Source organism: Gigantopelta aegis, chromosome 11 (genome assembly GCF_016097555.1).
Source record: "Gigantopelta aegis isolate Gae_Host chromosome 11, Gae_host_genome, whole genome shotgun sequence".
Taxonomy (NCBI): Eukaryota; Metazoa; Mollusca; class Gastropoda; order Neomphalida; family Peltospiridae; genus Gigantopelta; species Gigantopelta aegis.
This window is the reverse complement of record NC_054709.1, coordinates 17,062,132-17,075,567: the sequence shown is the minus strand read 5'-3', so window position 1 is coordinate 17,075,567 and position 13,436 is coordinate 17,062,132. Positions and strand designations below refer to the sequence as shown.

The 13,436-nt window shown below is 34.2% G+C and overlaps 1 protein-coding gene across 1 annotated transcript in view; it reads left to right on the top strand.

Annotated features, from left to right (window-relative positions):
- Positions 1-11,986, top strand: part of LOC121385558 (kinesin-like protein KIF28P) — a 54,467-nt gene extending 42,481 nt beyond the window's left edge. Inside the window, exons 20-23 of the mRNA XM_041516273.1 lie at positions 43-198; positions 647-727; positions 1,099-1,237; positions 11,584-11,986. Of these exons, the coding sequence (XP_041372207.1) occupies positions 43-198; positions 647-727; positions 1,099-1,237; positions 11,584-11,747 (540 nt within the window). The 3' untranslated portion in view covers positions 11,748-11,986. The remainder of the gene's footprint in view (positions 1-42; positions 199-646; positions 728-1,098; positions 1,238-11,583) is intronic.
- Positions 11,987-13,436: the final 1,450 nt, after the last annotated feature.

Below are 13,436 nucleotides of genomic sequence, written 5' to 3'. Positions count from 1 at the left end.
ATCTCTATATGTATAAGAATTGTGTGTTTGTTTTGATTGCAGTTCATTGACTACTTGTGTACAAGTGCAATTATGATTCAAATCTGGGGCAAGCAGAAACCACCGAAGAAGAAGAAGCAAGTGAACACACATACTGCCATGTTGGCTAGTGTAGCACAGAAAGGACAGACCGCCGACATAGCAAATACCAATACAAAGGTGGGTTGATGAACAGTATTACAAAATAACATGGGCAAAATACAGCCAGAAGGCTTACTATTAAACATACATATTGTTTTAACTCTTCACCATTTCCTAGAAGTGAATATGTGAACCATAACATGTGTCACAATTAGGAACTATAGTGGACCGTGATGAATGAACATAGTATGGAATTTACTACAAGTTATTTATTTCAGAGCCAATTATTTTCAAAATTGCACACAAAAATAGTATTACTTTGTTATTTCCAAAACACTTTTACTTTTCTTCTTATGTCAAACCAAACTGAAATTATTTACAAAAAAAAAACATTTTTGTAGGAGGATAGGATGGATTATAAGTAATTTAGGCTAGCCCATACATACATACATGTTCTGTGTGATACTTTTGGTGTTCTCTGGATGAGTTTGATTAAAATATTAATTTCAATTGCGTGTATTTTCAGAGATTTGATGCTGAGAAAGTTAAATACATGATGGAGTCTGCCATGTTGAGGAAACGTCAGGCACAAATGGAAATAAGAATGGTGGGTTTCTGCCTTATTTACTTGTTTGTTTATTACTTTCATTCATTCATTCATTCATTCATTCATTCATTCATTCAATATTTATTTATTTATATATTTATTAATTTAATAATTATTTTTTTAATATTTATTTATTTATATATTTATTTTTTATTTAATATTTATTTATTCATTTTTTTGAAAAACATTTTGAATTTTATTATTTTTATTATTTTTAAAATTTTATTTTATTTAATTTATTTAATTTAATTTAATTTAATTTAATTTAATTTAAAATTAAATTTAACTTTAAATTATTATTTTTTACCTATTTCAAACTATTCAGGATTATTATCCAACATCATTTTCATCTCCTGTTTTGTGTGTTTCAGAAATCCATGAAACGGATGCTGGATTTAGCCGAACAGCACAAGAAGAAGAAACTGTCGACATCACTAATCCGGAGCATCTACAACGCACCGAACGCCGATGCTGCCGAGAAATGTCTCAAGATGATTGAGAAGGAGAAAGGTAAATAGCGGTACGTGTCATTGGCCCTTAACTGCCCTTCATCGAATCCATTATTAACATTTAAAATGAACCGAGGGGTGGGACATACATGTGTACATGTAGCCCTGTGGTAAAGCACTTGCTTGATATTGATCCCCATCGGTGGGCCCATTGGGCTATATCTCGTTCCAGCTAATACACCACCAAAGGCTGTTGTATGTGTTATCCTGTCTATGGGATGGTGCATATAAAAGATCCATTGCTGCAAACAAAACAAACTTAACTTTTTGTATATCTGTAGTAAAAAATAAAATAAATTAAAATTAACCAATCAAAACGTATGTGTTATCCTGTCTGTGGGAAGGTGCATATAAAAGATCCATTGCTACTAATGGACAGATGATACCTCGACCAGAAGCGGTCAGGCCCTTTATAAGGGCCCTGTGGGCAACCTAGGTAGACACCACAGCATCGTAGAGGTCTAAAGTTAACGAGCTACTCTCAATTCACTAATATCAAAACCTATATTAGCTCGGCCATTTACCTTTCGACCGACCGTTCAAAATTGCGCCAAATTCCCTCAATCAAAATTGCGCACCCTTTTCTCTTTGGCATTTAACTGCTCCATTCAAATTCCATAGCACCACCACCACCCCCACCCACCTGCTACCGATTTGATTGGGCTGCTGGTGCTCCCTTGCACCTGCCAGTGCAGGCGGTCCCTCCCCTCCCCTCCCCTCACCTTTCCTGTCATGGACGGAGGAGCAGGCCAAGGCCGGCTCTTGTGCCTATGACAGGCGTGCACTACAACAGCTTGTTCTGAATGTGCACGTAAAACCCTATGACATGACATGACAATGGATAGATGTAGCAGATTTCCACTCTTAAGACTATGACATCCAATAGCTAATGATTAATAAATCAATGTGTTCTAGTGGTGTCATTAAACAAAACAAACTAACTTTGTCTATACCTGTAGTAAAAAATAAAATAAATTAAAATTAACCAATCAAAATGTATCTTCTTCATTGAAATTGATATATTAACCAATGGGTTTTGTTGTTACTGTCAGAGAAAAAAGTTAAATAGTGGTTTGTGTCATTGACTCATAACTGCCCTTCATCAAAAGTTAACCAATCTAAATGTATATTCTTCAATGAAATTGATGTGTCAACATATGGTTTTGTTGAAACTTTCAAGGTGAAAGGTTAATAGTGGCACCTGTTATTGACTCAAAACTGCCCTTCATAAAATCCATTATTAACATTTAAAGTTAACCAATCCAAATTATTTTTGTCATTACTTTCAAGGAGAAAATTAAATAGTGGTACTTGTCACTGACCTATAACTACCTTTCACTGAATCCATTATTAATTAACCAATCAAAGCATATCTTTTTCTATGAAATTTACGTGTTAACCAATGGGTTGAATCGTTGTATGTGTCATTGTCACATTAGTGCCTTTCATTGAATTTTTATTTTAACATTTAAAGTTAACCAATCAAAACGTATCTTCTTATATGAAATTTATGTGTCAACCAATGAGTTTTGTCATTGTCATTCCAGGAGAAAGGTAAAACGTGGCATGTGTCATACTGACCCATAACTGCCCTTCATCAAAGGTTAACCAATCAAAATATATCTTCTGTGAAATTTATAAGTTAACCAATGGGTTTTGTTGTTACTGTCAAAGGAGAAAGGTAAATAGTGGTGGATGTCATTGACCCAGTACTGCTTTTTATGAAACCCGTTTTTAACATTTTAAGTTAACCAATCAAAATGTGTTTTCTTTGGTGAAATTTATGTGTCAGCCAATGAGTTTTGTTTTTAATATTAAACGAGAAAATTAAACATGGTATATGTGTCATTGACTATAAACTCACTTTATGCACTTTTAAAGTTAAGCAATCACAGTCCATCTCCAGTTTATGTGTTGACAATATTTTATTGTCATCAGTTGTTTTTATCATAAACTCAACTATTTTAGCACATATAAATTTCCACTGCATATAGAATACTTTAGGACAAAAAGTGTCCTATTTTCAGTAGATACAAATTACTTCCCTCGGTCAACTAGCTGTGAGAGATATTGAAATTATCCCCCCTGTTTAGATTTGTGTTCTGTAAGATATACTTTAAACAAATATATTTGGATTCATGTAAATATTTCAACAACTGTTTACTGTATAGTTTAACGTGGCAAAAACAAAGGTTATTATCTATCCTAATATATGTAATAATTACATGAAGTCAACATTTTGTAATCCTGTATAAATAAAAACTGCCCCAAAATCAACTCACCCACTACCAACTTGCCCCAGTGTTTGGACAACTCGCGCCCCAAACTTTACTGTCAGTAAATAATTGTGATGAAATTAAAAATGGACATCTATAACTTTGGTGTCATTTTATTTATTAATATTACAGTGAAACAACCAGTTATTAAATGGTTTTACATTGGGGAGATCCTAATATTGGATAAACAATGAACTGTCAAGCCTAATTTAACGACGTTTGTGAGTTTGTCCCTTATTTCCTAAAAGGAATGATCAGGAATGGCTTTTGGACTCCGACTGGTGTGAATATTTTACAATATTTAATTCACATTATTGCATAAACTATTGGTATATTTAATTAATAAAACGGTAATTAATGATACGTGTTGACAGTGTGGGGCGAGTTGACCAACCACTCGGGCAAGTTGGTAGGTGGCGAGTTGGTTTTGGGGAGAGTTGAATTGCTCCCAAACCAAGTAATAGTCTTTGTTTAAAAGCATAGTATTAATTACATCATAAATCCCAAGTAAATGCAGCCATCCTTGTTGGGGGATTTTTATTGTAAAGGAACATTAACTGGTACGTTTTCTTAAAGGGACTGTCCTGAGTTTGCAGCCTTTGTAAGATGTTACTAATTAAAGGGACGGTCCTGTGTTTGCAGCCATTGTAAAATGTTACTAATTAAAGGGACGGTCCTGTGTTTGCAGCCATTGTAAAATGTTACTAATTAAAGGGACGGTCCTGAGTTTGCAGCCTTTGTAAGATGTTACTAATTAAAGGGACGGTCCTGAGTTTGCAGCCTTTGTAAGATGTTACTAATTAAAGGGACGGTCCTGAGTTTGCAGCCTTTGTAAGATGTTACTAATTAAAGGGACTGTCCTGAGTTTGCAGCCATTGTAAGATGTTACTAATTAAAGGGACTGTCCTGAGTTTGCAGCCATTGTAAGATGTTACTAATTAAAGGGACGGTCCTGTGTTTGCAGCCATTGTAAGATGTTACTAATTAAAGGGACGGTCCTGTGTTTGCAGCCATTGTAAAATGTTACTAATTAAAGGGACGGTCCTGAGTTTGCAGCCTTTGTAAGATGTTACTAATTAAAGGGACTGTCCTGAGTTTGCAGCCTTTGTAAGATGTTACTAATTAAAGGGACGGTCCTGAGTTTGCAGCCTTTGTAAGATGTTACTAATTAAAGGGACGGTCCTGAGTTTGCAGCCATTGTAAGATGTTACTAATTAAAGGGACTGTCCTGAGTTTGCAGCCATTGTAAGATGTTACTAATTAAAGGGACGGTCCTGTGTTTGCAACCATTGTAAAATGTTACTAATTAAAGGGACGGTCCTGTGTTTGCAGCCATTGTAAGATATTACTAATTAAAGGGACGGTCCTGAGTTTGCAGCCTTTGTAAGATGTTACTAATTAAAGGGACTGTCCTGAGTTTGCAGCCTTTGTAAGATGTTACTAATTAAAGGGACTGTCCTGAGTTTGCAGCCTTTGTAAGATGTTACTAATTAAAGGGCCTTGTTGGCAACTACTATTTCATGGTAAATACATTTTCTTGTTTAGAATACGAGTGTCTGTATGTCGAATGTGTTTGCGGTCATATACTGTTTGAAGCACTTAGTTTTTACTTTAATTCGTGATATATATTTTTTCGTACGTACGAAATTATTGGGAGGTAAAATCCATTCTGGGCTACTACAAACATTAGGACAACAACACACACATTGTAAATACAGACACTGATATTTTAAATAAGAAAATGTATTTAATTTGTATGTTATGTCATTGAAAAGGCTCTATTGGTCGAAAATATTTTACAATGTTTGTAAACTCAGGACTGTCCCTTTAATAAATCTATTTAACAAGTGGAGTTTGTACAGTAAACATTAATTAAGCATTTTGGTTTTCAATGTTTTTTGTATAGTAAAAATTAAATAAACAGTTTGTTTTTCAATGTATAGTTAAAATAAAGCAATCATTTGGTTTCCAATTATCAGTTTGTAAATCAATTTTGAATACCTGTAGTTAAAAAAAAAATATATAAAAATAAATTAAAAGTTAAATTATCATTTGATCATAAGATGATGACAGTGATGATGATGATCTCGACCACGTCCACGTTGCCGTGGAGGATACCAGGTCACCACCGAGGTCATCGCGAATATTTTGTTGTTGGCGAAAGAAGGGCATTTTTAAGCTGCAGTAAGTCGCGTGGAAAAAACAATAACTCTTTACAAGTTTCATTAACAGCATGATTTTGTGTGCTTTGGAACCGGCCTCGGTGGCATAGGCTGGTAGGTACTGGGTTCGGATCCCAGTCGAGGCATGGGATTCTTAATCCAGATACTGACTCCAAACCCTGAGTGAGTGCTCCGCAAGGCTCAATGGATAGTAAACCACTTGCACCGACCAGTGATCCATAACTGGTTCAACAAAGGCCATGGTTTGTGCTATCCTGCCTGTGGGAAGCGCAAATAAAAGATCCCTTGCTGCCTGCCATAAAAGAGTAGCCTATGTGGCAACAGCGGGCTTCCTCTTAAAAACAGTGTCAGAATGACCATATGTTTGACGTCTAATAGCCGATGATAAGATAAAAAATCAATGTGCTCTAGTGGCGTCGTTAAATAAAACAAACTTTTTACTTTTTGTGTGCTTTGGTGAAAATTAGTCCTTATGACCCAGATAGGGGTGGGACGTAGCCCAGCGGTAAAGCGTTCGCTCGATGCGCGGTCTGTCTAGGGTCAATCCCCGTCGGTGGACCCATTGGGCTATTTGTTGTTCCAGCCAGTGCTCCACAACTGGTGTAACAAAGGCTGTGGTATGTACTATCCTGTCTGTGGGATGGTGCATATAAAAGATCCCTTGCTGCTAATCGAAAAGAGTAGCCCATGAAGTGATGACAGCAGGTTTCCTCTCTCAGTATCTGTATGGTCCTTAACCATCTGTCCGATGCCATATAACCAAAAATAAAATGTGTTGAGTGCGTCATTAAATAAAACATTTCCTTCCTTCCAATAGCCGATGATTAATACTGGTATATCAATGTGCTCTAGTGGTGTCATTAAACAAGACAAACCTTTCTCCAATATTCAATTTATTTTTGTGTGCTGGGCTATATACTCTATATACTCCTAGCTTGCAGTGATAATTAAATTTAAACTGTGATTCTAAAATGTAGTTCTAACTCTGATCATATAACCATTCTAACCATCACAGGATAAAGCTGATATCTTAAGACAGTAACGAGTTATTCCCTATATACAATAATACAAATAGGTCACAGTAATACAATACAGCTGCATGCAATGGTGCTGGGATGCAAGCTTCGACAGCTTTGAATTTACGTTTAAAAAGCATTGATCTATACAATCAAAACATAACAATGTTCATCTGAGTATATCACATATATCTTCATATTTTAAAAAAGCTTTAAGCCTATTTCATATTAATATTATTAAGGTAATTATGCATGTCTTGAACTTAAGATTTGTCACCTGCGGCAATATTTTAAAAACATTGCCATGGGTGTTTCACAGCCCACAGACGACAATTTTGAGCCTGCGTACAATTTTTGTTTTGTTTTTCAAAAGTGACTTTTGATGCAAATCGACATAACTGAAAGGTTATTTTGTTGTATGTAGACATATTTCAATGAATAAATGAATGAATGAATGAATGAATGAATGAATGAATGAATGAATGAATGAATGAATGTTTAACGACACCCCAGGACGAAAAATACATCGGCTATTGGGTATCAAACTATGGTAAGTCAAATAATGAATGAATGAATGTTTATCAATATCCCAGGATGAAAAATACATTGGGTTTTGGGTATCAAACTATGATAAACATTTCAAAACCACAAATGTTAAAGGGACATTTCTGAGTTTTCTGCATTGTAGGATGTTTCTGACTAATAAAATATTTCTACGATTAAACTTACATATTAAATATATTTTCTGGTTAAAAATATCAGTGTCTGTATGTATATTCAATGTGTTTCTGGTCATCTTAATATTTGTAAGAAGCCCAACATGGATTTTGTCTTCAAATAATTTCGTACATATGGAAAAAATTATTTTAGGAAATAAAATAAAATTTATGCTAGTACAATAATTAGAATGATCAGAAACACGTTTAATATACAGCCACTAATATGTTAGGCAGGAAAATATATTTGATATGTAATTATAATCGTTAAAAAGTCTCTGTTAGTCAATAGCATCTTAAAAATTGCAGCAAACTCGGGAATGTCCCTTTAAATCCTAACATATAATATATACACTAGGTATATACAGTTTGCGATCATTGAGGAGCTTTACCGACGGCAGAAATGTTTAACTAGTGGCAGAAAAGTGCCATCGGTGACACTCCCGACCTATGGAAATTTACATCTCAACAACGGCGGCAATTGCTGTCGGTGCCGCCGTTAAGTTTGAGCCCTCTTATGGCAAAACGTCATCATGTCATTTCATTTCAACTTATTTCATGCTTATATCCAATTGAGGTTCAAGCACGTTGTCCTGGGCACATACACCTCAGTTATCTGGGCTGTCTGTCCAGGACAGTGTGTTAGTGGTTAGTTGTTAGTGGTTAGTGAGAAAGAAGAGGGTGTAGTGGCCTTACACCTACCCACTGAGTTGTTAAAATTCGCTCTGGGTGGGGGCCAGTACCAGGCTGTGAACTCAGTACCTACCAACATTATGCCCAATTGCTTAACGACGATGCCACCAAAGCCAGTGTACTTTGATCATGCGCATGTTTCAGTAATGTTATAAGTATGCAGAAATAGGTACCTTTTCCTTTATGGCGTGGTATCTAGTTCAGTTGGTAAAGCACTCACCTAAAGTGCTTGCATCGTAGAATCGAAATACCTTGGTGGACCCATTCATTTCCATGCCAACCAGTGTGTCACGACTGGTATATCACAGGCTGTGGTATGTACTGTCTTGTCTGTGAGAAAGTGTCTGTAAAATATTCGTTGTGACTAATGGAAGAATGTAGTGGTTTCCTCTGAAGACTATGAGTCAAAATTACTAAATGTTTGACTTCCAGTAGCCGGGGGCAGGACGTAGCTCAGTGGTATAGCACTCCCCTGATGCGCGATCGATCTAGGATCGATTCTCATCGGTGGGCCCATTGGGCTATTTCTCATTCCAGACAGTGCTCCACAACTGCTGTAACAAAGGCTGTGGTAAGTACTATCCTGTCTGTGGGATGGTGCATATAAAAGATCCCTTGCTGCTAATCGAAAAGAGTAGCCCATGAAGTGGCAACAGCAGGTTTCCTCTCTCAATATCTGTGTGATCCTTAACCATATGTCCGATGCCATATACCTGTAAATAAAATGTGTTGAGTGCATCATTAAATAAAACATTTCCTTCCTTCCAATAGCCGATGATTAATACTGGTATATCGATGTGCTCTAGTGGTGTCATTAAACAAGACAAACTTTAAAAAACTTTTGCTCGATAAGATGACTAAAGTAAAGACTTTTTCTCCAATATTCAATTTATTTTTGTGTGCTGGGGTGTCAGTTATCATCCTCTATATATTCCTAGCTTGCAGTGATAATTACATTTAAACTGTGATTCTAAAACGTAGTTCTAACTCTGATCATATCAAAGGGGCGAGACGTAGCCCAGTGGTAAAGCCCTTGCTTGATGCATGGTTGGTTCGAGATCGATCCCTGTCGGTGAGACCATTTTGTGTGCTGAGTTGTTAGTTGTCATCCTCTATCTATTCCTAGCTTGCAGTGATAATTAAATTTAAACTGTGATTCTAAAACGTAGTTCTCTTTTTGTTCTAGTTTTGATGTCTCATCAAACATGCATGTAAAATCAGTATACATGTAAACATACATATCGTCATCATGGCTCTTTATACAAGTGGAAAGCTTCATATATATATACATTATATTATATTATATTATATTATATTATTATATTATATTATATTATATTATATTATATTATATTATATTATATTATATTATATATAACATTGCTTACAATATATAACACATAAAATAGCTTACAATATATTTAACATATCAAATAGCTTACCATATATCATATACATTATAAGATGGCTTAGAGTATATAAGATATAGTGTGCAGTATGTAATATTTAAGCAAATTTACAATCGATTGTTAATTATACATTGTCTTCATATTTAATTTGTCTTCGTATTTACCCAGTAATATACAATAATGTTATAATAATCTGGGGATGTTTGCTTAAAAGTCATGTTTAATAAATGGTGAATTCTAAGTTAAAGGGATGATTTTCATTTTTCATTTCAACTTATTTTCGTGCTTATATATGTAATTAAGGTTCAAGTACGATGTCATGGGCACACACCTCAGCTATCTGGGCTGTCTGTCCAGGACATAAAAGGAATGATAAATGAAATCTCACAGTGTCACATGGACTTGTTATTAGTTTGGCAATATGACAGTATATTCAGAAAAGGGTTTTTCTTCTTGTTTTTATTATTGCACATATACATGTATATATATATATATATATATAGTTTGTAGATCTTAAGTTAGCTGCATGGTTTTATTCTTTCTACTTAAAGTCAGCGTTATAATTATCATGTTGTAATTGCAGTTTAACAACCAGTGAATGAAATTAATGTGGAGAGAATTTGTTTTTAAAAAAGCCCAATCCATTAACCCCTTCCCCTCCCCTCCCCCTCACCTTACCTGGACATTGTGCTGCAGCATTTGAAGTACAAAATGGGGGGGGGGGGGGGAGGAATATTTGTTCAGTGACACCTCAGCACATGGCTGTTGAGGGGGGAAGGGTGGGGCGATTGGGGAGAAAGAGAGAGAGAGAGAGAGAGAGAGAGAGAGAGAGAGAGAGAAACAGAGAATCAGAGAGAGGAGATAAAGAGAGAGAGAGAGAGAGAAACAGAGAGAGAGAAGAAAGAAAGAGAGAGAGAGAGAGAAGAAAGAAAGATAGGAGAAAGTTGGAGTAAGGGAGAGGATAGGGAGAGACGAAATCTTTTGTCTCCATTTAGGCTACTCCCATCAAAATTCAAATAGCAACAGATCTTCCCATAGACAGGACAGTACATATCATAGTCTTTGTACTACCAGTCATGGAAGACAGGTTGAGAGAGTAAACTTTTAAAAGTCCATCAGTGCTCTATTAAATATGACTTTATATTGTTTTAGGGATCTAAAATTGCATGTACATTGTACTAAGACAAAAGAGTAAATCGCTAAATTGACAATAATAGACATCATTTTAGATATCTATAGTGGCATTAAATGAAAAGACTGATGCTGGATAAGATATAAAAAATGAAAAAGGTTTCCCATTGTGGATGTAATCTGAATATTTGGAATGGAGCCATTTATTAATTTTTATTTTTTTGTTTTGTAGTCAGTAATTAATATTACAGCGATTGTCTGTTATTTCGTTTACGCTCATCAGGGTATGGACAAAACAAATTAGCCACAAACGACTGTTAGAACAACTGCACTGATTCAGTTTGCGGATGATTTTTTATTTTATTTTTTTCATACCCCAATGAAATAACAGACAATCCTTAAAGGGACATACCCTAGTTTCAACCCGTGAAAATTAATACTAAGTTTAGTTAATCTACAAAGCTGTATCACATTTGGATAAAGTTACAATAGAGTGAAATATGAGTCTCTGACTTTGAAATGGTGAAATAACCTCTAAAGATAGACTAAAAGTTGACTCCATAACTGTTACTTCTCAGACGCACATGCGTTTTTAAAAATATGAGAAATGCATTTTGTGATATTAAAAACACCAGGATGACCAAAAACACTTTGAATGTACGGAAATGGATAATCTAAACAATAAAATGTAAGTAAAGTATGATTTCAGTTATCAAAAAACGGCTCTAATAGTCAAAAATATACCTTAGTGTTTAAAAACTAGGGTATGTCCCTTTAAGTATTTAAGAAAAAAAACGAAAAAAAAACATTTGTCCCAAGAGGGTTCGGTTTCAAATTAAGTCGAACCTGATCTTTATTATGCAAGGCAAGAATGTCCATGTGTCGTTTATATTCATGCCAGTAATTTAATTTTTTTCTTGTAGATGACAGTGATGATGACAGCAGTAGTGACGAAGAAGACAAAAAGAAGGAAAAGAAAAAGGAAAAGAAAAAATCGGTCGCCAGGCCAAAAACTCCACCAAAGAGTGGTCGTTCAATTAAATCAACGAGTTCGGAGAAAAAAAGTGGATTCTGTGTTTTGCTTTAGTTCTTGTCTTTATCTATGGAATTAAAAAACAAACAAACAAGACAGTGATTCTTTTTAATTACAAGACAGTGATTATTCATTAGAATAATTTTTTTTTTTTTTTTTTTTTTTACAACCAGAGATATCTAGGGCCAAATTTACCAAGCAAATTTTGTTACCAAACGGTGACTGATTTCCATGTCAAAAATTACATTTTGGGATAATTTTATAAATGTTTTATTACTTTTCTTTTTTTTTAAGATATCTTCAGCATGTTGTCAAACCATATTTGAATATAATTCTCACAACACATTCTCCATTTTATTTATTTGAAATATTGCTCAAATGGGGTTTTCCCCTGATGTTTGCAATATTATTTCAAAATTGAAAGTTATTTATGTTTACGAATACATTAATTGATATATTTATGACAAAATTCCTTACATTATAAATAGTTTCAGTTTGCTGTAATATGCATAATCTCTATTTTGTTATAATTAATCTCTACATTTGTGTATTTATGGACTAAGTATTTAATTTCATAGATTTCAACAGTTTGCTTATCAAAACTACAATCTCATATATATATATATATATATATATATATATATTTCTCCCATCCCTAGCCATGCAAGACAAGTGTATTCCATGACATCAGCCCATGTGGAATAAATTGGTCTTGCATGACCACATAACTTCTGTTGTTTGAGCTGATATTAACATTGGGTGACGTCACGTAAACGGTAAAATAACGCAAAAAATGCTTTTTATATTTCATAAAAACAAGGAAACCAGCTGTCATAATGAAATTATACTATCATTTTTCGGTTAAACTTCTATATAAACCATTTTTGAGTACGATCTTTTCAACAGTTATGATTATTTTATTGTAAGATAAAAAAAAAAAAAAAGGTTTTTTTTTCATGTTTTCCCAAAATGCTTGTTTTTCATCTAGTGACTGGGAGAAAAATAATCCTCCATTATGTATCCATGTGGGACAGGACTATTCCACCCTCAGCAAGCCTTGTCCCTGACAACAAATTATGTACCCTCGAGTGGAATAGCCCTGTCCCACATGGACACATATGAAGGATTCTTTTAATATAAATATATATATATATATATATATATATATATATATTAATATTTAAAGTTAGAATAGATTACCTATTATGTTTTAGGTGTTTGCTTGAACTGGTTTGACTCATTATGTTTGATAAATGTTTAAGTGCCGAAGTCTTATATTGTAATTTGAAAACCCCCAAAACAATCACATTGTAAAGTAAGCAACAATCATAATTGTGGTGTTTCTTTTTTATTTTTCTTGTGATATTCGTTGATTTACAATTTTTATTATCTGATTGTATATTTCTGGGGAAAGGCAGCTGCTACATATCCCCTAATATGTATTTGTTCCTTAAAGTAGCACAGACATGAAGGGATATTAATAAAAACCAGATAATTCCAAGTTTTATATTCAATATAGACCCAGCTAGGTTTCAAAATATTGTTGCAAGACAGATTAATGTTTTTAATACAATCTTTACACGAAGAGTTTATTTCTAAAATGTTCTATATTCATTTATGTCATTTATGTGGTTTTGCTACAACATGATGCAGCTTATAAACACAAACCTTTTTGGTTTTGATTCTCATACATTAGCATTTGAATAACTTTGTATCAATGTCAGTTAATCATAATTATTCATA